The 27,775-nt window shown below is 32.0% G+C and overlaps 3 protein-coding genes across 3 annotated transcripts in view; 1 reads left to right on the top strand and 2 right to left on the bottom strand.

Moving 5' to 3' along the window:
* Nucleotides 1-14,009, bottom strand: part of LOC129800369 (beta-1,3-galactosyltransferase 5-like) — a 43,048-nt gene extending 29,039 nt beyond the window's left edge. Inside the window, exon 1 of the mRNA XM_055844705.1 lies at nt 13,431-14,009. The gene's annotated coding sequence lies outside the window, so the exon portion shown is untranslated. The remainder of the gene's footprint in view (nt 1-13,430) is intronic.
* A 66-nt stretch (nt 14,010-14,075) lies between these two features.
* On the top strand, nt 14,076-18,209 carry LOC129800371 (MIP18 family protein galla-2). The gene is made up of 2 exons (XM_055844711.1): nt 14,076-14,272; nt 17,800-18,209. Exons 1-2 carry the CDS (start codon nt 14,158-14,160, stop codon nt 18,141-18,143), a joined length of 459 nt encoding a protein of 152 aa, XP_055700686.1. The 5' UTR covers nt 14,076-14,157; the 3' UTR covers nt 18,144-18,209.
* On the bottom strand, nt 18,165-27,403 carry LOC129800367 (mitochondrial inner membrane protein OXA1L). The gene is made up of 5 exons (XM_055844703.1): nt 27,367-27,403; nt 24,452-24,810; nt 23,906-24,376; nt 18,427-19,003; nt 18,165-18,369 (listed from the first exon to the last, which is right to left on the bottom strand). Exons 2-5 carry the CDS (start codon nt 24,515-24,517, stop codon nt 18,212-18,214), a joined length of 1,272 nt encoding a protein of 423 aa, XP_055700678.1. The 5' UTR covers nt 24,518-24,810; nt 27,367-27,403; the 3' UTR covers nt 18,165-18,211.
* Between the last annotated feature and the right edge of the window lie 372 nt (nt 27,404-27,775).

Genomic DNA, 27,775 nt, shown 5'->3' with positions numbered 1-27,775 from the left:
AATTCCTTGTTCAAATTCTAACAAACTTACGACATTGAAAAAGACCTATGGAGGCTATCTATGGAAAAAATTTTAAGCCACTATCTTATTTATATTGGAAGATATTGAATTTCAAAATTTTTGATTTGTGACTTTTTGCCCCAGTCTCTCCTACTCATTTCTTCTAATTACGATAAGATTTTGGTTAGGTATATTTTGAAGCTGTGCATTGTTACACATCAAAATTATTTTAATTGATTTTTAAGTAAGAGATTTAAATTGATTGAATCATTCATAGTTATGGTTTCTTTAAAGACCGAACGTTCAAAAACACCTTAAAAGACTCATAAAAATATTTCTCAACCAATTGGAGAAAATTTTGGGGTAATTGGAAATGTTTTGGGAATCACTAAAAAAGTTCGAATCTATTCCAATCCGAACCTGGGATCTCCGCTTTATAAAGACTAAACTTTGCCCATTGAGATTAAGAACCTTCTTACTAAATTCGATAAATAATAGAAAACAACTTTTACAGTATATCATCTAAGTCAAGAACTTTTCCAGTAAGTGATCGTAACTAGGCAGCATCAGTGCTTTACCCTGCTCTTTTCCCGGTTTTCTGCCTCCCACGTGAGAAAGCCTTTTCTCAAAGATGTGGTACTAAATGGACACAAACGTTAAAAAAGTCCACATATTATAGCACTCTTTTATTTCAAAATAAATAAAAGAAGTGCCCAAAAATATACTCTGGCTCACCTTCAAGAATATTTGGCCTGTAAAATTTAACAGAAAAGGATTAGGTAGAGATTTATGCAAAGGACCTTTTACAGATTATCTTATTGCCAAATTTTACAGGCTAGACATTCTCGACGAACAGCCGCAGTAGAAAGTAAAAAAAATATATATATATTAAGATAATAACTTATTGGTTGATAAGTAGAAACTTAGAAAAAGACTATGATATATTTTATTAAGTAGATATTATAAAAAATCGAAAAAATGGAAATCTCTAATCAATTCTGAGATAATTCTTTAAGTGTTAAATTTTTAAATTGGGTTTCATTTCATTCAACTCCTTGGGGACCGCAGCAAACGACGTAATTTTACGATTTTCGATAAATAATGTTTAATAGTTTAGGAATAAATTGAGGTTCTAAAAAAAAACACCTTGGATTTGGATATCCTTTTAGAGTCCGAAAAGATCCGAAAGAGTTAAAGGTTGATTCGTATTTCTCTGATAAAAACCAGTTATTTAAAAGTCTTAAATTCCTTATGTCTTAAAAGGTAAAACATATGAACCTTCCGTATTATGGAAGTGTCCAGATTTCTTTAAGTTTTATGAAATTTTAAATTTGATTTTGAGGACTTTTTTTAGCTTTAAATTTAAGCATTAATAATTATTACGCGAGCTCGTAATATATAAAGTGTGTTCTGTGTCAACTCACAATACCAAATGTTTAATTTTGATATTCTTTACCTTGAGACTTTTAACTTTTTTTTTTATTCAGACTTGTGGGGATTTATTGAATTTTTATTATTTCCAGATAATTTTTTGAAGGAAGTATGAAATAGGGAAGTGGCATTAATCAGCGCCACTACCCTAAATTGATGGAAAATTTTGTAATATTTTACTAACTTATGGAATTTGTCCCACAATTTCATATAATATGGGAATATGCCGGAAAACTCTATGGGAAAACCCAATGTATTTATTAATGAAAGATTCATGTGAGATGTATTTAAATAACAAATTTCCCATCTCACAAAAATATATCCGTAGGAGTGAACGGATATTCTAAAATTACTTTATCTTAATTGCACTTCCATATTGTAAATCGCGAAACAAAAATACTATAATAAGAAAATTTCTGAACCAATTTATATTGCATTTCGTTGTTAGAACCTTCAAATATTGTTTTTTATTATACTCTTTGAAACAACATTGAAAATGGTTTTCCTGAATATAAATCTTTCGTTTGGCACTGAAAGTACAAGCAATTCAAAAGTGTTGAGAGATTTTATTTAAAAAGCTTTTTTTTTACTCAACCAACAATAAATAATAGGTGATTATGATGGAATGTGTTTTTACTCTTATTTTCCTCTCTCACTAAACACGCGCATCGTCGAGGTAAAATTTCACTAAAATACGTGACAGGGCCATGAAATACAATGCTCATGTGACTGATGTAAACAAATTTGGATGGATAAACTAGCACAAGTATAATTACTCCACACAATTTCAAATAGTTATAGATTAGTGACCAATAAAGGATTTTTACTGGTCAATAACTATTATTGTATTGCATGTGTTGAAATTCACTTGTAAATTTATCATTAACAATAAAAGCTTGAAGAAAAAACTTCAAACATTACATGGGGTATTAACAATCCATTACAATTAATTCTCGTAAACTGATAAAAAAAACAAATTAGCTATATGCGTGCTACCAAATCTTACAAAATACTCAACACTTAACACATTCACTTTTTACTTATCCAATATAAACGGGTTGAATTGGCTAAAGTTGTATCTTCTGCAATTGACTCTAAAATATCAATTGAACTGTCTAGCGAGAACCATTCACATAAGCTTTCTCATCCCCAAACATCAGAGTAAAACCCCTCCAATTGTAATACACTCACCCTCTAGACACGCAACAATTAAGCTTTGGTGGGAATTAAGCGGACGATAAGCTTCTTGATGACGACTAAACCACGCAAGACGACCACCACAAAAAGAGGGAGAGGACGCCTGATCCTTTACCATAAAAGGTGGGAAACCAGTCATGTGGTGTGGAATTGAGAAAAGGAGTGGAAAATAAAAACTTTTTCTGCCACACAATGTATGAATTTTTGATGGACGCAACAGAATAAAGAAGGAAATAAGCTACCTACAACCTGTATGCTGGGGGTAACAGGTATAAAATGCATTCCCCAAACCCTTCAGTTTCCCTTCTTTACTCATACGATACGATATATATACCTACTCGAATGTGAAAACGTGTAGAGCACACAGAGTTGCATGATACATAGTTCGGTTGGTTTGTTAGGATAAAAAAAATTAAGAATGTTTAGGAGAAAGGCTCATAATTTTGTCCAGTTTCTTATTTTAGACACTTTGAGGATAAAATTGGACACTAAAAATAAATTGATTAAAATGATGGATTTTCATTCCAATATTTGATGAATAATGAATTCTATCTAAATATTTGTTCTTTTTGGAAGATTTTAACACTAAATACGTTAAAATTTGAATATGATTTGAGTTGAAATTGCTTTGTTGAAAATTCAGTGTGAGCAATTGCTTACGGAAATATGACAGAACTTCGTGTTTACTTCAGTATTATTTAGCTGTGATGAAGTACTAACAATGTTTCTTCGTTTTTTTTTTTTTGAGTGATAATATTAAATATTCATTGAATATTGTGTTGATTAACGTTACTGGTGATTTGTACATTTGACCTGAAGTGAGATTTGCCTTGTGAATTATATTTTTCGTATGAAAAATGGGAAATTTTTTAAGACATTTACCAGTGAGATGATACTCCTTATTTTGGACAGGTGTTTTTTCACGAAATTTCGTGAAGTGTTAGCTTTTGTGATGACTAGGTTGGACAAATGCCTGGAGAAACAAAGGAGCATCATCTCTACGACCGAGATATAGCGAGATATGCCTTGAAAAGCTCCCGGAAAGGCCGGGGAATGAGCGAATCCGCACGTACTTGGAGTACCGAAGTCAACTCACTTTAATGAATGATATGGAAAGTTTCCGGGCTTCTTGTAACTCTACATTTCCCTTACATGAACAGAAGGAGGACTTGGTAAGATTGGTTCTTGAATTGGAGAACAATGGGCATCCTATTGAGCCGAATTAGCTGTCCAAATTTACAGCCAAGTTGGCCAAATTAATAAACAAGTTGTCCAAAATAAGAGCCAAATTCACTTCGACATATCAATTCATTTTTAAACGTATTAAAACTAATTTTAGTAAAAATAAGACGATAAATAGCTTGCTAAGTTTCTAAACAATCCTTCTGAAAAGAGAGTAACAAAAAAAGTCAATTAGTATTGAAAATATCGCACTTCAAACTTGAAACATAGATGCTTATAAGCAGACTGCCCAAAATTATGAGCCCTTACCCGTCTTTTAAAAAGCTTAAACAAGAATTCTATCAAATTATAATAGTTGCGAAATTTAGAGTAGATGAGAATTGTACTTCTGTTGTGCAGCGCTTTCACATTAACATTATAATTCATGCGAGCAACACAAAAAAAGATCAAACAGGTTTCTCTTTAATTTATGTAATCACACAAAAACGGAATAAAGCGTGGAATCGTTTGAATTTCCCCAACAGATAGATTCAACTATTGTTTACTTTTTGTTTGTCAGTTGTCATTTTTAGTGCATTTCATTAGTTTTATTTTGATACCACTCTCGTTAAAAAATATTGATTTTTGGTTGAGGTATCTCAAGAAGATGGAGAGAATCCGACAACAGATAGTTGATATTTACCTACAAAATCCAAATGCGACTTATGCGGAAATAGGAAAACTCACCGGAAAGTCGCGCTCAACAGTCCGAAAGGTAGTATTGCGATTCAAGGATACAAAGACGATTGCCCGAAAGCAAGCTGGTGATAGGAAGCCTGGAATTCAAGACCGCGATATGGAGAAAAGGGTGCTGAGGTACTTTAAAAGGAACCCTTCTCTATCCCTCCGAGATGTGGCCTAAAAGACGGGTATTTCACACTACCTAGTTCATAAAATCAAGAAGAAGAATCATTTACTGACTTATAAAGCCCAACATGCACCTCATAGTACAGATAAGCAACGACAGTCCGCCAAAACAAGGTCCAGAAAGCTGAATGATCACCTTCTTAAAGGTTTTGAAAGATGTGTTTTAATGGACGACGAAACCATCGTAAAAGCCGACTTCCACCAATTGCCTGGACAACAATACTGTACGGCAAAGACTCGCACAGATGTACAGTGTACACAGCAAGTATCGATACAAGAACTACACCAAGTTCCCGAAAAAATACTTGGTTTGGATGGCAATTTGCTTGTGTGGTCTTCGAAGTCAAGAATTTTTCATGACCGGGATCATGAACAAAGACATTTACATCGAAGGGTGTCTCAAGAAACGTCTTCTGCCACTCTATCGAATCCATGAAGTTCCACCATTGTTTTGGCCAGATCTAGCATCAAGCCACTACGCTAAGGATACTATTGCGTAGTTCAACGACAATAGAGTCATTTATGTGCAGAAAGAGTTTAATCCGCCCAACACATCAAAACTGCGTCCTTTTGAAAACTATTGGGGAATTTTGAAGGAGGATCTCAGGAAAAAGGCTAAACCAGCTACACGTCCGTCTATACCATCTATCCCGTACAACACACCATTCTCCTCTACCCGAGACACATTTTGCTCTTCTAAACAGAAAGGTGAATTTATCTTATCTAATATACAAATAGTAATGGGTGGTCGAGAATTATCATTTCGCCTTTCTGTTTAGAGGAGGGGAATAATATGATGTACCAGCTAATTGGTATTGTGCGTCGTTAACTTTCTAGTTATAACCAGAGAATCACCGAATAAACAGTATCCAGTTTTGTCTAGTTACCCTAGTTACACTCGTGAATATGACTTCCAGTGTCTCATCGGACTTGTACTAAAAAAGCACTTGCGTACGCTAGAATTTTGTTTCTGTTACATCTATATGACGTCTTTTTGCAACAATTTCGGTGCCGTAAAAACGAAAACATAGAGTACGTTATGAATTTAAGCTGAAATTCGGTTTTTGTTATGGTTAAATTATTTATATAAGAGATATATTGAGTTGTTGGTGATGGGTGTTCTGATTGATCTAAAGCACACTGCTTCAGGTAAACCAAAACCACCCAAATTGATAGCGCTTCTTAAAACTTTAAAATGCCTTTTGTGCTTTACAATGACAATCAACTTCGGTACGGCTTTCTCTCCCGAAGTATACATTTAAGCGTTAATCCTTTTAAAAAAGTGAATTTTTGAAAGTATCACTGAAAAATGGATTTTCGCTTAATTTGGAGAATAAATAACTAAATAATGAAACTGCGGTATAGAAAATATATAAATGTAATAGTTTAGTACTGTATTTATCATGAAAACAATGACGTTTCCATTTGGAATAGAGAAAAATTTCTATTTGGAGCAGGTTTTGAATTAGCTTAATTTACCCTATCTCGAAAGAAATGTGATTTCCGAATGATTTTCTAAAATTTGATTTTGTGGAGATTCTCAAAATTGCTGGGACAAATTTTGTCAGTCTTCGGATAATTTGTGACGTTTTACGTTAAAAATATCAAATAGACATATTTTTATAGGAAATTTATTCCTCTACAACTTTGTCGAAGATAATTTTTCTCTATCTGAACGAGAAATGTGCTTTAATTGAGCTAATCAGTATTGATATTTTCTGTAAGCCATATATTCCAAAAAATTGTCGATGCACCTTGGTTTATACCAAACGAAATCATTAGAAATGACTTGGGAGCACCCGAAGTAAGTGACGTTATTCGAGAACGAAGACGGAATTATGCAATCAGGTTGCAGCAGCACCCTAATCCATTGGCAAGAGATCTTTTGATCAACTACGGGTCTTCTAGACTGAAGAGATCGCGCCTACCAAATTTGTGAATCACTTGTAATTTTAACTTCTTCGTATTTTAGTCTTCTTTTACCAATGTCTTCCTTTCGATATTCATTGCTCTTTTGTTAAAAATGTGATAATAATTTGAATGTATATAGAGGTCGTGCCAGAGGGCATGCACACTCTCCAAGACTCTTCTCTCGCGAAAATATTTGCTGAATGTATATAACTCAATACAGATTGCAAAAAAACTTTGGGTCGATAAAAAAAAATTCCAAAAATAGGACTTAAAATTTCATTATTTTTTATTTTACATATCCTTCCTCGAATCCCTTGAAACTTTGTAAGTTTAAGAAGGTTCATGAAGGCTATCTATAATAAAAATTTAAAGCTTCAGTCTCTTTTATTTTAGAAAATAGTGAATATTGAAATTTTCGTTTTGACTAAGTTTTGCTCCAGTCTCCCCTATTGGCAATGTTCTTTATTTTTAACTATAATTCTTCAGAAATAATTTTGCATGAAAGAAAATCATTTTTACAAATGGTTTGGAAGACCATAAATAATAATAAATATAATCACTATATTTAATTCTATTATACTTTAATACCATTATTTAATTTTTATAGTTTCATTAAATATTAATCAAGAAATTAATTTCTAATCTAATTAAATTAATTCCTGTCTTCATTTAATTTTATAAAATAACTTGATTGGAAAGATTATTGTTTAACTTATTCGATTTGTTTATATTACCAAATTTTCTCCCATCACTCACTCAACTTTGAAATTTGCACTGTAAATATTTATCGTCTCTGGGAAAACCCCAATGAGCAAACCAACTGGTTTAAAGCAATTTTATTTTTCAATTAGACAATTAAAAAAAAATAAAGAAAATTCCTAAGATTCCACATTTAAGAATTTTTTAAAGAACTTTCAGAAATTCATGAATTCTGATATTCTATCAAGAATTCCCGTGAATCACTTTGATCAAGAATGATGAAATTTTAAGAAGTCATTCCATTTCTCGGATAAAATTTTTCCTCTGTTGAACTTCAAGCATTTCTGATGCTTCTTCCGATGAAAATGGGAAAGGGGGAAAAAACAGTGAAATAACAAATTCATGATACATCGCCTAACTATCTGTTGCAAATGTTGGGGTATATATATACTTTCTAGGGCAAAGGATCTAAATGGGAAAAGGTGAAGGAAATGACTACAAAATATATACACATTGATTGTGAATTTGTTTAACTTCTTTTTCACCTTCAATACCTTTAACTAAACACTATTTGAGAAAATTTACATGTTCCTTGCCAACAATAGGCAGATAAGCATTTGACCTTTTTAGTTCAACAATATATCTCCAATCTCTCCTTCCAGCCTTCATTTATGTTCATTTCCTCTTTTGTTCCGCCCCCCCCCCCCATATATATGGTCAGTTTCATGCCAAACAGAATAGGGGGGTCATTTGGCACAGTTTGAGGAATTACAACCAACAAAGGGGAGAGAACCGAAGGAAAAAGAAGGGATATGTGTAAATTTTATGGCACCAGGAAAATTTCCATTTTGGCCTTCTATATGCCCCAGCCAAAGAAATGGGGCCATTGGGTGGGAAAAGAAAGGAATAAAAAGAGGTCCTTATAAGAAAAAAGGTGACTAAACACGCGAGTGTCGGGACAAACAAACTGGGAAGTCTTGTGGGGGGTTGTTTCGCAGGGAACAAAATTGTTAGAAGGAGAAAAAATTACACGCCCCAAGATTCTCCTTCACATTTTAACCCGAGAAGAGCACGGAAACCACGAAAAAGGCCCAACATGGGGTTAGACTTTCATCAGATCGATGTATAAAGACTGTGGAAGAAGTTGCATGTTCTAATGCAAATTGCCACAGACTAGGGAAAATTGGTTTCTATAAATAATTTTTGATGTTTTCCCAGTTAAATTTGGCGGTTTGTTTGTTGTGACTGCACTAAAACAGGAACTTCTTTCATCACATTTTATTTATTTTTTTTTCTTGGGGGGCAGATAATTGAAAAGGAGGAAAATTGAGATTTCACGGATGTCTCACAAATCTTTTGATGTGTGTCTTGCAAGCAAACTACACAAAAAAAAAACTTTGTTAAATTATTTCAATTGAAAGCACGCTAGAAAATGAGATAAAGTTTCTTATTTCTTTTGTAAAAAAAAAAACTTTAAAAACATTTAATAAAAAAAAGGAATCAAATTTCAGAGATTTATGAGTAAAATCTTCCCATTATAAAAATAAAACATTGGCAAATAACCAATTTTCATCATAAAAGAAATCTTTATCGTCGCTTGCATCAGCCAATGTTGTATCATTTTGGCAAGGTCCTTCATGAGGATAAGTTTAAGTTCCAAACATTTTTTTTCTTCATCAATTGCGCATTGCATAATATATTTTTTTACAGCAGAAAGAAAATTGAGAAATTTCGATTTTTTTTAGAGTGATATTGTCGATTGAATCAGTAATTGTCGAGCACTCATAAACAATTACTGAATGAGTTCCTTAATACATCAGCAGTTTTTATACAATAGGGGTAAATAGGGTAGTTTTGCATTGAGGCAGCTTTGAAATTGGGTTTTTTCTCCCATTTTTAAATGAAACTGGACCTTATCATGATATAATTTAGCTCTACGAACCAATTGATAAATTGAATCGAATAATAATAAGGCTCAGTATGTCAGAATGTTGTACAGGCCAATACAAAATTCTGTACAACAAGCATAAGAAGAAAGATAGAGTCAGAGACTCCTTAGACAAATTGAGATATTTGTAGTTACTTAAATAATAAAAAGCAAAAAAAAAGTATTTAAGGGAAGAGCACCCCGGATCGGAATGTTAAGAGACATGCTCGATATTTAGTTGCAAATATAAGCCTCAAAATACTATTTGGTATTTTTGTGTATGCTAACCGGTATATTAGTGATCGTTTTAACTATCTGTGCATTTGAGTTTTAAATTTTTACAATGAATTAACAAAAAAATAGATGTAATTGCATCTTTGTACCCTGTACCTCGGATCGTTACGAATTTAATCAGGTGTTTCACGGAAAAATGATTTTATAAATTAAATCTGAGCTAATGAACTGCATTCTTGTGTGAGTTAAATGGTAAAAAGTAGCTATTGATATTTAAAAATTCATTTGAATTGGTCTAACAATAATGGTAATAACCTGACGATCCGAGGACCACTGCCGATCGCTGGTGCTCTTCCCTTATAATGAGAAAATTAATTGTCAATATTAAAAGACACAGAACGCACCAAAATTGCTAATTTAGGTGATACGACAAATGCTTATCAAAGTAAAGATGTATCTTCAATTCAATCTGGCGATTATAATATGCAATTTTCGTATCAAGCATTGTTTGTGTAACAAGATAAAAAAGCGTATCAGCAAGCAATTGATATTGATATAGAATCGAGGATGGGGTAGTTTCACGCGTGTATTTTACTTCGAAAATAAAGACTTTTAGATGAAAAAGAATTACTCAGGAATTGTCCTGTACATTTTTTGATAGTTTAAGAGAAACTTGTTTAGTTTGAATATGGTTTAAATTTCTGAAAATTCTTTTAATGGTAGTCCTTTTATATTCTTACAAACCGCAATTAAGAAAAGGAATATATTTTATAAGTTATTTTAGTTTCATTTAAATTATGTTTTAGGTATTGATATTTTGGCTTTTCTTTTTTTTTAATAGTTCTTTTTCAATATGGGAAATAATACATGTTCGTGCGGGGGACTTTGTCCCCTGCGAGTAGTAAGCTTTTCGTTACTTCTAGAACTTAAGGATGATCTCTATCGATCCAATCTACCATGTCTGATCGGTGAGAACCGTTCTTAAATATTAGAATTAAAGAAAGGCTTACAAACAAGAGGGTGTCAAAGTCACTCGTAGGGGACAAAGTTACCCGAACTTACGGTTCGTATTTAAAGGGGCAACTCATTTTAAGCATTTTTTGTGGATTAAGAAAAAAACAATTAAATATGAATTATAAATAATTATTTCACGCTGTATAAAAACTGTAAATTAGTTTTCAATATGTTCTATTTGAAAACTAGGTAAGATAGATTGGAGTACGATTAGCCAGTAAATGAAATTTTTCTGGACTTATACGTGTAAAAATGTTTGAATGAGACCAATAAATATTTGAATAAATAGATAGGGAGATGTTCACTCTTAATAAATAGTATTTTTTTTTAATATTCCTTCTAGAGCAAACTAGAACATCCCATTGTCTAATTCTACCCCTGGCAGAACTGCCCCCGGTCTCCCTTAATTGTAAAGTAAATATGATGTTTGTAAAAAGTTATTCCCTTTTTAATTATTTCTGCAAAGAAGCAGAACTTTGCAATTGTAATTCAAAATAATGAGCACACCTTTTGGAAGCGGAGTTACCGAGTAAGTTGTGTTTCTGTTTCAAAAAATTAAGAGATTGTAATTATATTACAATGCCTCTTTATTTCAAACTAATTGCACAAGTAAGGAAAGAAAAGCAATATAGATATATCCTTCCAAACACAAATAAACTTTTAATACCTATTACTATAAATGAAGTTGTGTCCTAGTATGCTTAAATAAAAGATATTAAACAAAATGCAGAATGATACTCCCAGAAATGATTGGTGAGCAAAGTAACTATATTCTTGATCTTTACTAAAAATTAGAAAATAGAAATTAGAAATTACAGAAGTTAAACCATATAGCTAAGTTTTAGATCTAAATCCCGTACTAGATTTCTTTCACGTAGAGATTTTTTTTTAAATTCTGTACGTCCATGTTTTGCATTTTAATTTCATGTCTATTACAGATTATTCTTTAAATTTAATAAAAAAATAAATCAAGGTATTATATTTATTTTTAAATCCTATTTCTCAATCGAATGGTATTATGTTTAGACTTATTTGTAAAGGTTTTGGAATTTTTTTCCAAATCTGGACTGATATGAATCGATTATATACCGGTAATCAATCGGTAATAAACAAAAACTCAATTGTGTTAATCCTGATCCTAAGTTATATTAGATTATTTTTTGAGTTATTAATAAATTAGTTGTGATCTGTTTAAACCTAAAAATGTATTGCGCAGTGTGGAAAACTTAGCAAAATTCTTGAACTCGTGAATGCTATACGTTTTTAGGGTTCGAACTTCACCGCACAGTTTCCATGAATTGAACCCCTAAAGAATCTTTATTAAAAGTGAATTATGCGAAAGAACTTTTAAGGTGTACAGGGAGTTCCGCTTTCAAAGAAACTCCCGGGACCGAAATAACCTCGCGAATTCACTCCAGTGACACCGAAAAATTGCATACTCACAGGGGGCACAGGAGAGCTCTTTCGTGGAATAATTTACGGATATATTTCAGAAGTTACGGACACTTTTTACGGACTGAAAATTAACAATAAAAATTAAACTGAGAAACATAATCAATGATAAGTCGTACATCTAACCTTGGAAAATCCAACAAAGTCTGATTCGGTGTATTTTTTGCCTTTATGAACGATAGGGTCAAAAATATCCCAAAAATTTAAGTAATTTTTCTGACAATATCAGTAAATAACAAATTTCCCTCTAATGAAAAAAAATGAAAGTATAAAAAATAAATAGAATCAATTATGAATTTGAGAATTTAAAAAATCGTAATTTTTTAGCTTAAATATTTACTACATAGCAAATAGCTAGAGACTTACAAAAAATATTCTAGATTCCTTGAACGTGTAACTTTACAATTACACTGAGAGAAATCCGAAAAAGTTAAAATAACATTACGGAAATGTTAATTTTACCCGGCATTTTTGATCCGAAATCGGTGTAAATATTACCCTTTTTAGGTGTATTAGGGGTTAAATTAACCCTTTTTCATGTTAATTTTACCCTTAAAAAGGTGTAAAATGAACATTAAAAAATGCTGATATATTTTTACACCTAAAAAGTGTTAAAGTTATGAGGAAAAAAAGTTAATCGCACCCTCTCTTTTCTCACTGTATGTACAAACATTAGAAAAAATAACTTTAGGTAGTTAGGAAAAAATATTTTCTTTATGGGACACCGGTGTTTCAATCATCCTTAGAGGGTTAACCGTTTAAGGACGAATGGGACACGAAAAAAAATTACACAAATTACATACAAAAACAATTTTTAAGAAAGTTATTTTGTCCTCTAAATAGTCAGAAAAATGGTTTTTGTTTTTGGGATATCGGTGTCCCACTCGTCCTTAAAAGGTTAAGAATATTTTTTCAGTATTTTTTTTTTACTTTGGCGGAGGTCCGTAAAAAGCCTGGTATAGATTCATTTGTCTCTTTTCCCAGACTTTCATTAAGCTTAAACTTCAAAATTAAATTTGGTTTCTTTTTAAATTTATTTCTAAATGTTCTTGGAGGCGTGGCCTATATTTTAGTGAACTAAAAATGCCTGTCTCTATACATTAAATTGATAGAAGAGATATCTCCTTAAGTGTGACAGAAGTGAAAATATCGACCTTGACTTGATGGGGGCGTGACTTAAAATCAACTTTGAAATGAGCCTGCGCTAATACGGAAAATCAATTGGTACTTTCCTGCTGATGTTCTTTTCTTCCTTTTTTTTTAATAGTAATTTAACATTTATTCATAGCAATTATTTCTTTTTATTTTGTAATCTTTAATTTTACTCCGACAATTGTGAATGGAGCTTAATCAAGGTGGTTGGTTTCATGATTTAAATTCAATTACTCAAGTTTATTCCAAATCCTAAGCTCTCTCTAAGCATGCAAATTATTTATTAATTCTAATAAATGATTTAGGAAAATGGTATTTAACTCACCTCAGCTAGTAGTAGGAGTCTTAATGATTTTCAACACCTTTTGGCAGTGGTTGAGGGTGTTGTTCATTACTTTTTGCTCAATTTTCTCCCAGAAAATCTCTAAATTTTCCACAAGTCCAAATGTCCTTTGAGGGTGAAGTGATCTCACCTAACGGCAGCATCCCTTTAACCCTCAATGAGATTCTTCTGGGAATTTTCCACACTTATTCATGTCTCATGACACTACGGTAACCTCTTCCCCCGGGGGGCACGTTCTGTCCCCCAAAAACTTCTGCACCCTTCACACTGTGTCACGCCTAAACAAAAGTTGAGTTGCGTGGAAAGGATGCTGGGGATGAAGGAAATCTCTCGCCGGGCTTTTCACGCGTCTTTTTCACCAACACCACATTACACTTTACCACTCAATTGCTGAGGATTTAGTTAGTCACTTAATTCTATCACTCTCTGCCCACTTTTTGCTTCACTAAACGCCATAATTCTCCTCCGCCGCAATAACAAAACTGATGGAGAAAAATTGAGAGCACATCCGTAAAACGTGAAACGTCACGCGCAGCCCCGAGAAATGTCAGTTACAAATAACACTGGTGGCGCCGCTCCACAACTCAACATAGAAACTCATTCGAAAAGTACTTTGAGAAGGGGAAATTTTGTTCCGGAAAAAGTGGTGAGTTGATGTTGCGAATTGTTTTGATTTTTTACTGCGTGTGAAAATATTAAAAAAATTGGCATGGAAATTGAAAATACAAATCCAAATGTTTATCAGAAGTGCGGGGAGAGAGAGTGGCAATCCACTGATGAAGATGACAACGTGTGTGATCCATTCGACACGAGGGAAATCTTTGGTAAGGGGGCATTCAATTTCTTAGAAAGTTTTGCTCGCGGTTTCAGTAAGAAATCACAGATATTGATCTTCGCTCAAATTGACATAACTTAAAAAATGCATCAATTATCAGCAGAAATGAGTATATTTCGTATTATAAAGGAAAGTGGCGTACCTTTGCATTGGAACACATTTGAAAAAATTGCGTGATAATAATTTAGCCCCAAAAATCAATTGGTCAGTTAAATCAGCATTTGTCGTAACTTCCTTATGACAACTTTTCAGGAGACGAAATTTTCAGGTTCATCATTATTTTTCTTAAAAATAAGCCGTGAACGCGATATTTTTGAATCAAAATAATCAAGGCACTAATAAACTGTAAGTCAACTCGAGAAAATCTTTATAAAATCGCTCCTTGGAAATTACAAGAGGCCAACTCACTTTTTGGCGATTTTGAGGTTTTTTATGCACTCAGAGAGAGAATTTAATAAAATTTCAGATGATATGAGTCAATAAATTTCGTTATTAGAAAAGTTTTTCAAAATTTTACTCTTTATGATTGCTTGCGCGGTTTTATTTGAAGTCAATGGGCGCAAAATAGATTTATCGTTCAAATTTTTGTGAAACAAGAGGCTAACTCAAGCAAGTTGATCCCATGTCATTCTAATTTCATGAAAATTTGCGCATAATTTAGAATGACAAAGAGCTAACTCATAAAAAACATATTTTGAAAGGTAAAAATATGTTTATAATAATGCTCATACAAATAGAAAATAATTAAATTGTTTTTATTAACATAAGCTTTTAGAATGACAAAGAGCTAACTCATAAAAAAACATATTTTGAAAGGTAAAAATATGTTTATAATATTCATATAGAAAATAATTAAATTGTTTTTATTAACAACTTAATTGAGATAATGTTGAATCTTTCATGCTGTCTCCTGAAAAATGGCTCAGATTGAGTTGGCCCCTTGTAATTTCCAAGGAGCGAAATGATTTAAAAGCTGAGATATTGAGATAGGGTAAATTAAGCTAATTCAAAATCTGCTCCAAATGGAAATTTTTCACTACTCCAAATGGAAACGTCCAGAAACGTCATTGTTTTCATGATAAATACAGCATTCAATTATTATTTTCTACACCACAGTTTCATTATTTAGTTATTTTTGCTCCAAATAAAGCGAAAATCCATTTATATTCGCAATTTTTTTTTAATTTCTCAGAAAAATTAAAAGTGTACCTTTTCACCATCGTATTTTTTATCGATCGACCATGTTTTCCAATGAAAAACGCAATAAAGTAACTGTTGTTTATTCGTTTTGTTTAACATTTATGTCATATTTCTGACTAATTTTAGTTAAATTAAGTGGTAATCTTTATTTCTAACGGTACGTGAAGTTTTCAAATGAAATAATTACCTATTTTGTGAACAAAAATGGTTTTTTTGAAGTGTCTGCAAATGTTTCAATAGGAAACCCCGGAAATATGATTTTTTTTCGAGAGATTTTCTTATTGTTTTAGATAGGAAATGAGAAAAGACCAGGAATAAGAACAAATCCTTCACTTAAGAGCAACTCAACAAGGTTTTGGAAGCCTTTCATCGCGGTTTCACTTACACTGTTTGTCTCCAATTAGAAAATTTTCTCTTATCTCCATTTGGATTAATTTGTTTCCAATAGAAGCATTTTACACTTGCGTATTGTTCTTGTATTTAAGAAGTTTTCAAATTATATTTTAAAAATTTTCACTAAACAGTAACATTCTAGAAGAGTCAAGGAGAAAATTGATGTAATTCTCTTCAAAAAAAAAAAAAAATGAACTTAAAGTGTTGAATCTTCTGTAAAAGTTAAAGCGTCTGGAAATGGGTTTGAATTAGGACATTTACCCTATATGTCCGATGAAACACAATAAGATTTTATCATAACTTCCATCGTTTATAAAGCCGTAACTTCCAATGTATGGAGATCTTGTAAGTTACAATTTTCAAAAATGCATTATATCAATTTCAATGACTCTAGTGATAATAAGCGCTTTATTTGACTAAATTAATCAATTAAACTCTTATCCCTGTCTCTAAAAGCTTTTATTTCATAAATTTTATTGAATAAATTTTGTGCGCCGCGTCGCTTGTTTTATTTTGAATTAATGACAGATGGGCAGGGATTTTTTCTAACTTTTTCTCACAAATATTGAATTAAAATGATTTAATGTTGCATTATTCGCACTGTCTTTGGATATTTGAAAGAGTTTGTGAACGTTTTAATGAGAAATATTAAATTTTCGCTGCAAATTACAAGCCACGCAAACGAGAAAAAGTTACGGCAAACGCTGATTAGATAAAATTTTGTATGGAAATTTGTTGTAACTTCACCAAAAATGGAAGTTACGACAAATTCTGATACATTTTAAAGGGCACTTACGATAATTTTTGTTTAAAATTATTTTAATTGAACTTATAAAAATTTCTTTTTCTCAAGTGCGTTTAATAAACAAAATTATGCTACGTTACGACAAATGCTGATTTAACTGACGAATTATGAAGCCATATTCTATAATTATGAGGCTTAGCTCTATTTAAAAATAGGTAACAAAATGCCTATTTTAAAGGTGCTCCAATTCAAAGGTAGTCCACTTCCCCCTATGCTCTTTTATGATAAAAAAAAATTGCACATTTTTAAGAAAAAATAAACTAGGTGAGTTTATTTGTAAAATCAGAGGTGCAATGATAACTTTTCGATACCGAATCGATCGTATCGATAAATCTGTATCTCGTAGATTTAGTGAATGATGGATTTTAAAAATTTAATGAACCATTTATATTACTATTCCTAAAAGAATGTGACTGTTGAGATATATTTTAGCTACAAAAAGTGCAGCTATCAGTGTAATTTTTCAGAATCGACAGTCGATACTTTTGAAAAGAAGTTATCATGTCACCCTAGGATTGTAAATTTTTTATTGTAGAAAGGCTATCGTTTTCGTTTTTTACCTTAACATTTTTTGTAATAGATTTCTTTAATTTTATGAGAATTTTTTTTAGTAAAAATGTTTTTTTTTCTCTTTTAAAAAAATTTTTAACTATAAAAGTAGTAACTATTATTTTTCAGATTAAAAAAAATCGACAAGTCTCTTTTTATTCTTATTTACTTAATGAAAATGATTATGTAAAAGAGAAAAAAATGGTTATTAGCCCTGTTTTTTTTTTAGGAAACATTGTGTCCTTAAGAAGGCATGAAGTCAAATTGAATTGAAGTTTCAAAGACAAATACGAACAATTTTTAGGTCATAGGGGAAAGTACTCTCCCTTCGCACGTTCATGCCTTCGAATAATGTGAATTTCTTTTGTTTTTCGTAAGAAATTTACACTAAACTATTACGGAATTATCAACAATTGATGATAAGCCAACTAATATTTAATAGAAATGTGTAAGTCTCTTAGGAAAACCTAAAGAAAATTCATATTATTCGAAGGCATGAACGTTCGAAGTGAGAATACTTTCCCCTACAAAATTCTTTACCGATTTGAACAATTCCAACTCTCTTTTAGATCTCGTTCGCGTTATCAATGACCCTGAACACCCTCTGACTTTAGAGGAACTACATGTTGTCCAGGAAGATTTGATTGCTGTTGACAATGATAAAAATGAGATAAAAGTGAACTTTACACCTACAATTCCTCACTGCAGCATGGCAACCTTGATCGGACTTTCAATACGCGTAAAACTCCTTCGATCCTTACCTCCTCGTTTCAAAGTAACCGTTGAAATTACTCCTGGAACCCACTCCTCGGAGCACGCTGTGAATAAACAACTGGCTGACAAGGAGCGAGTGGCAGCTGCTTTGGAGAACACTCACTTGATTGAGGTGATTAATCAATGTATTGCTGTTTGAACCAAATGAAAACCATTGTAATGTTAATCATATTAAAATACAACTAAGTTTATTGGTGATACAACAGACTATCGTTTTTTCGCTGCTACTGCATTCTGTGGGCGCGGTTTTGTTGGGTCATACTTGTAGGTCTTAATAATAGGACCCTGTCCAGCTCGATGGAAACTGATTTCATCGAGTCTCTTGCGTTCTTCCAGTTCTCGCGTGATTTTCATATTAGTCCAAGCTGTAAAAGAATATATCAGTGAATGTTTCAAGATAATAATACCAAGAAAATCCTTACAATCCCTAACTCCCTCGACAAAGCCCTTTTTCTTCGCTGGCAAGGCGTCCGGTTGATGAGTCACTAGAGGATCGATTTTGAAGTAAGCCCTAACTTTAGGGATCTTGAGAAAACCAACTTGAGCTAGTGATATGAAGTTACTACAAGCCCAGTATGTTAGAATAGCTGCTGGGAACTTGACGGTAAATGGGAGAATAACAAGAGGTAGAGCTCTCAGCACATATTTCATTGTTTGCATGTTCTGCGATGAGAGCCTAGCACTATCACTACCCAGTTCTATTGTTAAGTACATTGTCGCACTTGTAATAATTGGAAGTAGGTAGTACGGATCGCAGACTGTGAGATCTGAGAACCAGAAGAGTCCACCTTGCCTCATGGAATCCACTGGCGTATTGGCCATTCCTCTGAGGCCCATGAAGAAAGAAATGAAGAGAGGAGCCTGAGCTAGAGGAACAACCATATTTTTGAATGGATTCACTTGCTTCTCCTTCATAAATATCATCATCTCCTGTGCATATCGAGCTGATTCAATTTGATTTCCACTTTGTCTGGCCTCTGTCATCTTCATTTGAAGAACCTATAGGCAAAATTTATTTTTGAAGTTTCAAAGATATCAGAAAGTACAAAAGTACTAGCAAACGTACGACTTTTTTCAGGACGGAGGGAGTATTAGATAGTAGGAATATGTAAGTATATTTTGTGAGAGAGAATATTAGGAAAATATACTTGAATATACGAAAATTATGGTTTTTATTTAGCTTCTAATTTTTTCATAATATTGCTTTTCAAATTACGCTCTTGAAAGTAAATTCAGCAGAATGGAATTATTTAGGAAACCATGTTTGGTGATAGTGTCCACTGTTCTATTAGTGAAAGCGATTATCCTTTAGGGCAAAACAATGGAAAAACTTTTTCTAGATGTATGATGATCCAACAGCGTTATCCAAATACCGTGTTAAAACAAGGCACAAAAAAAGAAACGAAAACTTGAAGGTTTAACTTCAAGTAAAACTGAAGTTTACTCAGACTTTGGTTCTCTTTTGAGAAAGTTCATTCCAAAAAGTCCCAATGATTTTGCGTTTTATATTTCAAATGATCAGAAATTTTGTTTTTCAAGAGTTTTTTAAGCGCCTTAAATCTTTTTCATAAAATTACGCCACGAATAACCCACAAGAGTGTACTACTCAATACATAACAAGACAGAAAGAATAATCAAGGATTACAAAAATATAAAAATGGCACATGACTGACAAAAACAGAGACAATTTGGTGTTTGATGATTTCCGATTCTGAACATTATTAAAATTGTGATTCTGAGATTCTAATAATGTTTACAGGAGGTCCCAGGTTTATGCAAACACAATTATGCATATTTGTGTGACAGGTCAGAGAAAAAACAACAAAATTTCTCATTTCCAAAGTGCAAAAAACCATCTAAGGTACTCCGACTGAAGCAAATATTATATTTGCTGAAAGGTGTGTTATTCTACTTCATATATTTAGTTTAATAACCATAAAAAATTGAAATTGTGAGTTTTAGGAGCAAAAAATGAAGATACTCTCTGGAGCCTCTTGGGTGGTTAGATGTAAAAATTTCAAAAATAACCGGCCTTTTTATTTAATTGTTCTGTTCAAGTAAATAACTGTTTTGCATAATTTCTCTCACAGAAAACAATAAAAATGGCATAGAGACAGCCCACAACGAGTAGTCAGGTCAAATTCTTGGAATTGACTAATGATAAACGGCTGTAATTCATGGATTTGGTTGTAATATACGGAATCAGATTTTGGCTGTGATGATGAGATCACTAATCCGACTTTAAATGTCCAAGATCATGAAAAAGGCCAGAAGATGAACAATGTATTTCATAGTACCTTCAAGATATATAAGAAAGTGACATTTTCATAGCTGATCTGTGAAATATTTCTTAAAAATTAGAGCGATTTCACAATGTCAGTTTTGTCAATGCTAAATTTTAAAAATTTTAAAGTTTTTTTCTAAAACTATATATTTTTTATAGTAATCATAGAACAGAGTCATCCATAAAAACATTTAGAATTAATTTATTTTACTTTTTGGTTCAATATATTTTAATAAAAATATTTTAGTCATTAAACGCTTATCAAGTAACTAAACGCTTATCATACTCCTCAGGGTATCTTCACCTTTTTCTCACCTGACGCTCAAACTAAAAAAGATAATGACGAACATATGGTATTTTTGAGTTTGTTGGACCATAATTAGCTTAGAAAAACTTATCTCACTACTTTTTCTTGCATATTAAAGAATCAGACGTTAGAGGGTTAATAGAAAAAGTTCTTTATAATTTTATTCTAGAAATATTTTTCGATCAAATATTTTTGTGATTTTACAGCGAATCAACTTTGTGTTTAGCAGCAGACTAACGAATCAGTTTTTATTGTTTTTTTGTCTTGCAATTTTGATTCACAACGGAGGTTCTATTTCCCATCGGGGTTTGCTCTGCTATAGCTGCTATAGCCGAGTATTCTTTTTTCTACTTGATAATTGTTTAATTTTACAAAAAAAATGTAATTTACATTAGGTGTCAAAAGTTTGTTGCCTAATGTATTTTGGGAAAGCAAGTTCAAAGAATGATAGAAAAAATACTTTTTCCAATTTTTCTTTTTGCAAATTAGTTGCCTGCAATCCGTAGATCTTATTTATGTATTTCGAAAAAAATATTTCATTTTATTAACATATAAAAAATAATAGTTTTCCAAAAGTTGTTCATTTTTCATGCGTCAAAAGTTTGTTGCCTCATTTGAAAAGTTACTCAAAATGATCAGAAACATGCAAGTAGCTTAAAATACACAGGCTATATTTTTAGTTTACGTCATTCGAGAGGCCAATGGTGGGTTTGGACATTTCTAAAGTTGTTTATGTGTATAAAAGTAATGATAAATAACAAGAAATAATCTGTTTTTTGATATTTCATAATTCAGCTTAAAATAACAAGTTAGAAGGAGTTGAAATACATAAATAAGATCTACGGATTACAGGAAATTCATTTGCAAAAAGGAAAATTCTAAAAAGTAATTTTTTCTATCATTTTTTGCACCTGGTTTCCCGATCACACATGAGGCAACAAACTTTTCACACCTACTCTATTTTGAAGAGCATTTTATTGTGTTATCACACTTGCACATTAAAATTTTAATATGATTCACATTAATTGTCGCTGGTGAGAGTCCCAATGTGTAATTTGTGTGTTTGAATCATTTTAATATTTGATCTATTTGTTGATAAAAAAGTAGATTTGGCCCGCAAAATTTAATACAAATTGATTTATAGCATAATTCGAAAAATTAATGCGATTTTCTCCTTAATTTTTTAATGTGAAAAATATTTATGCTTTATGGTCTCTACACATTGGGAGCAATTTTTGTCAAAAATTGCTTTTTTGAAGGAAATTCCCTGCAGCGTTGTAGGGGGAAACGTCAAATACAGTGAGTGTCAATAGTTTGTTGCCTAATAGATGTTTGAGAAATCAAGTGAAAAAAATGATAGAAAAAAATACTTTTCCAAATTTTTCTTTTTGCAGATGAGTTCCTTGTAATCCGTAGATATTATTTATAGTTTTCAAAAAAAAATAATTAATTTTATTTCATATCAAAAATAATTGTTTTTCAAAAGTTGGTCATTTTTGAAAAATCAAAAGTTTGTTGCCTCATTAAAAAAACTAATTCAAAATGGTGAAAACGTGCAACCAACTTTATGTAAACCGGTTACATTTTGAGCTTATGTCATTTGATAGGCAAATGGTGGATTTGTACATTTTTAAGGCTGTCAATGTTATATATAGGTGTAAAAGTGATGATAAATAACAAGAAATAATCAGTTTTTTGATAATTCATAATTTAGGTTATAATGGCAAATTACAAAAAGTTGAAAGGTGGGATATTGTCCAGAGATACTGCTGGAAGGAATCGGCGTCGCTTAATTGCCAAATTTTATGGAAATTCATGAAAAATTATACATAAAATGGTCAAATATTATAGTTATGAGGTACGAGTACATCTGAAAAACGCTACTGGTAGACCCAGGGTTTCGACTCAGAAAGTCGATAACCGCATTCTAGGTATCTCTGATAGTAACCCCATGATGTTTGCTTCAAAAATTCAGAGTCGGCTGGTTACAGAAGGCATACAGGCTTCAAAACCAACCGCAATTTAATGAAAGTGGTAAGAATAATTACTTGGTTTGCAGGTTTCCATTGGTAAACAAAACCAATCTGGTTAAAAGGTTGTAAATTCACTTGGAGCATGCTAAAAACGTAAAAATACAACCTCTTACGCAGTTTGGTTTTGCTTACCAATGGAATCTTGCGAGCCAAGTACCTATTCTTATATTTTCTTTCATTTTGAGTTTGATTTTCGAAGCATTTGAAGCCTGTATGCCTTCTGTAACCAGCCGACTTTGAATTTTTGAAGCAAACATCATGGGGTTACTATCAGAGATACCTAGAATGCGGTTATCGACTTTCTGAGTCGAAACCCTGGGTCTACCAGTAGGGTTTTTCAGATGTACTCGTGCCTCATAACTATAATATTTGACCATTTTATGTATAACTTTTCATGAATTTCCATAAAATTTGGCAATTAAGCGACGCCGATTCCTTCCAGCAGTATCTCTGGACAATATCCCACCTTTTAACTTTTTGTAATTTGCCATTATAACCTAAATTATGAATTATCAAAAAACTGATTATTTCTTGTTATTTATCATCACTTTTACACCTATATATTTAACATTGAAAGCCTTAAAAATGTACAAATCCACCATTTGCCTATCAAATGACATAAGCTCAAAATGTAACCGGTTTACATAAAGTTGGTTGCACGTTTTCACCATTTTGAATTAGTTTTTTTAATGAGGCAACAAACTTTTGATTTTTCAAAAATGACCAACTTTTGGAAAACAATTATTTTTGATATGAAATAAAATTAATTATTTTTTTTGAAAACTATAAATAATATCTACGGATTACAAGGAACTCATCTGCAAAAAGAAAAATTTGGAAAAGTATTTTTTTCTATCATTTTTTTCACTTGATTTCTCAAACATCCATTAGGCAACAAACTATTGACACTCACTGTATGTCAAAAACGCAATTTTTGACGAAAATTGCTCCCAATGTGTAGACGCCTTTAGGTAAATTTAAACTTCTTTTTACAGGCCAAGTTCACTTCTTTATCAATAAATAGAAAAACCACAAATATTAAGTGACTCAAAGACACAAATAACATATTTGGACGCTCACAAGCGACAATTAATGTGAATCACATTAAAATTTTAATGTGCAAGTGTGATAACGCCCTTAGACAAGGGAAATAATTACCAAGAAAATATGGTTGCCTAAAGAATCTTTTCAAACATAAGCTAGTACAGCCTTAAACATTTTTGGTTATGAATGGAATGGTTATCAAAAGAATCACAAGAAATCATAAGTTATTTTACCTGCATTTGGGGCATGTAATTATTCATTTTTGCGGCATTTCTCTGGGCCACGATGACCAGTGGGAAGATCAAGGTACGCACACATATCGTCCCGATGGCTATCACACCCCACCAGGGCAGATCGAGGCCGATGTGAAGGAATTCCATGCACTGCTGCACCATTCCCACCGGAGACCATCCCCCTAGTCCCAGTGTCTCAAAGGCTGGCTCTGATCCTTGAGCCACAGCCTCAATGGGAACCACTGGAGGTGCCTCTGGGACTGGAGGAGGTTCCGGAATTGCAGCTATTGTAGGAATCTCCGGCATTACATCAGCGATGGTTGTCTGTTTGCCGGAGCTGGCATATCTGAGGAAGGTTACTCCAGCCACGGGGAAGGTGCCATTGTGCTCTAGGGGAACTGTCCTGTTTCTGTGTACCGCGGGGGTTGAGAGAATGTGATAATTCCTTGAGGACGTGATCTTCCCATTCAACTGGAAGGATGAAAGTGAGGTTAATGTTGGGAGATTTGAGATTTAGGGGGGTGATTTGGATTTTGAGAGGCTTACCTCACGAAATATCCTTGAGCAGGCTAGTGTGGAACTCTTGGCGTGCAAATGGCATCGCGACAGCATTGTTCTTGAGGAAAATTGGAGGATATTGCTGGAAATCCTGAGAACTGTGGCACTCAAAACAATGAGAAAGATATTCACCACAGAGGGTTGAAAATTTCAATGAAATTTTCAAGGAATGATTTTTTTTTAATTTTCCTGGAGGTTCTTGGGGAAGGGATTCAGTGAAATGAGATGGGAATGTTAGTAGGGAAAAATAGTTGAATTGAATTGTTGAGAATTGAAGTAGAAAATCTTAAGGGAAATTCGAAATTTGTGATGGAATTTTCACAAATAGAAAGATATTCACCACAGCCCTCCAGGACCACTTTAGGTTACAAGATTTCGAAAACTCTGTATCATAAACTGTTTCATAAACATTTTCGAAACGTTTTCGAAACATTTCGGAAACAGTTTATAAAACATGTGTACTAAAACTAAGTTTCGAAACGGTTTCGAAACTGTTTACAAACTAAATTTTTAAATATAGTTTGTATTCCATTTCGAAACAAGTATCGAAACTGTTTCGAAATGTGTACCTAAAAATGTTTATGAAACAAGTTTATGAAAACTAAGTTTCGAAATGGTTTCGAAACTGTTTACAAACTAAATTTTTAAATATAGTTTGTATTTCATTTCGAAACAAGTATCGAAACTGTTTCGAAATGTGTACCTAAAAATGTTTATGAAACAAGTTTATGAAAACTATTTCGAAACGGTTTCGAAACTGTTTACAAACTAAATTTTTAAATATAGTTTGTATTCCATTTCGAAACAAGTATCGAAACTGTTTCGAAATGTGTACTTAAAAATGTTTATGAAACAAGTTTACGAAAACTAAGTTTCGAAACGGTTTCGAAATGTGTAGTTAATTATGTTTATGAAACTATTTTTACACATTATTTATGTTACAGATTTTTAAAGAGTTTAGGAATGTGATGAGTAAATTTATTATGAAACTGGTCCTGGTATTATATGCTAGAGATTTCAGGGATTTCTTTTACAAATCAGTAAGTCTTTATATTTATTTCATATTTATGTATAAAATCAATTATTTAACCAGTTTCCAAACTATTTCTAAATCAGATTTTAATTTAAATTATATTTTAAATTAGATTTGTGATTATGTAAAGGTAAAGTGTACATTATCTAAACACATTTATAAAACAATTTCGAAATTGATTTCGCAACAGTTTCGGATTTAGTTTTCAAATAAATTCCAATTAACACATAGATTAAATAATAGCATATAATACCAGGACCAGTTTCATTATAAATTTACTCATCACGTTTTTAAACTCTTTAAAAATCTGTAACATAAATAATGTGTAAAAATAGTTTCAAAAACATAATTAACTACATATTTCGAAACCGTTCTGAACCTAAGTTTCGTAAACTTGTTTCATAAACATTTTTAAGTACACATTTCGAAACAGTTTCGATACTTGTTTCGAAATGGAATACAAACTATATTTAAAAATTTAGTTTGCAAACAGTTTCGAACCCGTTTCGAAACTTAGTTTTAGTACACATGTTTTATAAACTGTTTCCGAAGTGTTTCGAAAACGTTTCGAAAATGTTTATGAAACAGTTTATTATACAGAATTTTCGAAATTTTGTAACTTAAATTAGTCTTGGGGGAAACAATATTTTTAAATTTAGTTTGTATTCCATTTCGAAACAAGTATCGAAACTGTTTCGAAATGTGTACTTAAAAACGTTTTTGAAACAAGTTTTCGAAAACTAAGTTTCGAAACGGTATCCAAATGTGTACTTAAAAATGTTTTTGAAACAAGTTTACTAAAACTAAGTTTCTTAAAGATTTCAAAACCATTTACGAACTATAATTTTAAATATAGTTTGTATTTCATTTCGAAATTAAATATCCAAACTGTTTAGAAATGTTTACTAAAATATGTTTATGAAACAATTTTTACACATTATTATATACACATTTTTTACACAATTTTTACACATTATATTGAAACTGGTTTGTAATACACATTTGCAAGTGATTTCTTAGCTAGATAATAATTTCTTAACTTTGTTTTATCAATTATACAAAAAGTTTAATTTAAAACTCAATGAAATTTTGTCTATGAATTGTTATGGTGTCTACACATTAGAATCAATTTTCGTCAAAAAATTGCCTTTTTTTAATTCTGACGTTTCTGCTTACAAATATTGGGGAAATTTTCTTTAAAAATACTTTTTTAAAGAAATTTCTGATAGTGTGTAGAGGCCATTATAGAAATTAGTTTCAAAATAGTTTGTGTTCCCTAAATTCACATTAACGAAACACGTTTATAAAACAATTTCGAAATTAGTTTCAAAATAGTTTGTTTTCCCAAAGTTCACATTATCGAAAAACATTTATAAAACAATTTCGAAATTAGTTTCAAAATAGTTTGTTTTCCCAAAGTTCACATTATCGAAACACATTTATAAAACAATTTCGAAATTAGTTTCAAAATAGTTTGTGTTCCCTAAATTCACATTAACGAAACACGTTTATAAAACAATTTCGAAATTAGTTTCAAAATAGTTTGTGTTCCCAAAGTTCACATTATCGAAACACATTTATAAAACAATTTCGAAATTAGTTTCTGAATAGTTTGTGTTCTTAAAGTTCACATTATCGAAACACATTTATAAAACAATTTCGAAATTAGTTTCTAAATAGTTTCCTAATTCGTCAAAGTGTTACTCAAATACATACAGGTTTCGAAACCGTTTCGAAACTAGTTTACCAAACATAGGTACAAAATGTTTACTTTTCCATACATTTTTTCCCACAAAGTTTCGAAACTTTACATGAGGTGTTTCGAAACTAGTTTCGATACAGTTTGTAAACTGGTCCTGGAGGGAGCGACCAGCTGAGAAGTCTGGTGAGAATCCATTGACAAATAACTGTCAAAATATTTTGTGGATTCTGTAGGGAAAAAGTGGCAAGTTTTGCAGCTTTTTTCCCATTTTCCCAGGATTTAGCTGGTGAAATAGTGCGTAAAAATTGTGAAGTGTTTAGTATTGAAGCTAATTGAACAGAAATTTGGTGGAAATTCAGTGTGATTTGTGTGTAGGGCACTAAAAATAGATTTGCACTTGAAATCCTTATTGTGCTGACTGTGCCCTTCTTTCTCTCCTCTTATCAACACTCTTGCTTTTCTTTTTTTCTTCTCTCTTGCTGCTTTCCCCCCTCTTGAAAGAAAAGACATTTCCCGTGCCCAGAAGAATTAAGGAAATTTAGTCCAATATCGCTTTTTGGTCAACTATGGGGCACCT

This window comes from Phlebotomus papatasi, chromosome 2 (assembly GCF_024763615.1).
Source record: "Phlebotomus papatasi isolate M1 chromosome 2, Ppap_2.1, whole genome shotgun sequence".
In the NCBI taxonomy this organism is placed as follows: Eukaryota; Metazoa; Arthropoda; class Insecta; order Diptera; family Psychodidae; genus Phlebotomus; species Phlebotomus papatasi.
This window is presented reverse-complemented; position numbering and strand designations above follow the sequence as displayed.

Bases quoted from the DNA above. Each gene is read 5' to 3' on its own strand.
- LOC129800371 (XM_055844711.1), top strand. From the start codon at position 14,158: ATGGAAATTGAAAATACAAATCCAAATGTTTATCAGAAGTGCGGGGAG. The intron at 14,273-17,799 runs GTAAGGGGGCAT...ACTCTCTTTTAG, and splicing joins CGACACGAGGGAAATCTTTG to ATCTCGTTCGCGTTATCAAT.
- LOC129800367 (XM_055844703.1), bottom strand. From the start codon at position 24,517: ATGCTGTCGCGATGCCATTTGCACGCCAAGAGTTCCACACTAGCCTGC. The intron at 24,377-24,451 runs GTAAGCCTCTCA...TCATCCTTCCAG, and splicing joins GCTCAAGGATATTTCGTGAG to TTGAATGGGAAGATCACGTC. The intron at 19,004-23,905 runs GTAAAATAACTT...TTTTGCCTATAG, and splicing joins ATTACATGCCCCAAATGCAG to GTTCTTCAAATGAAGATGAC.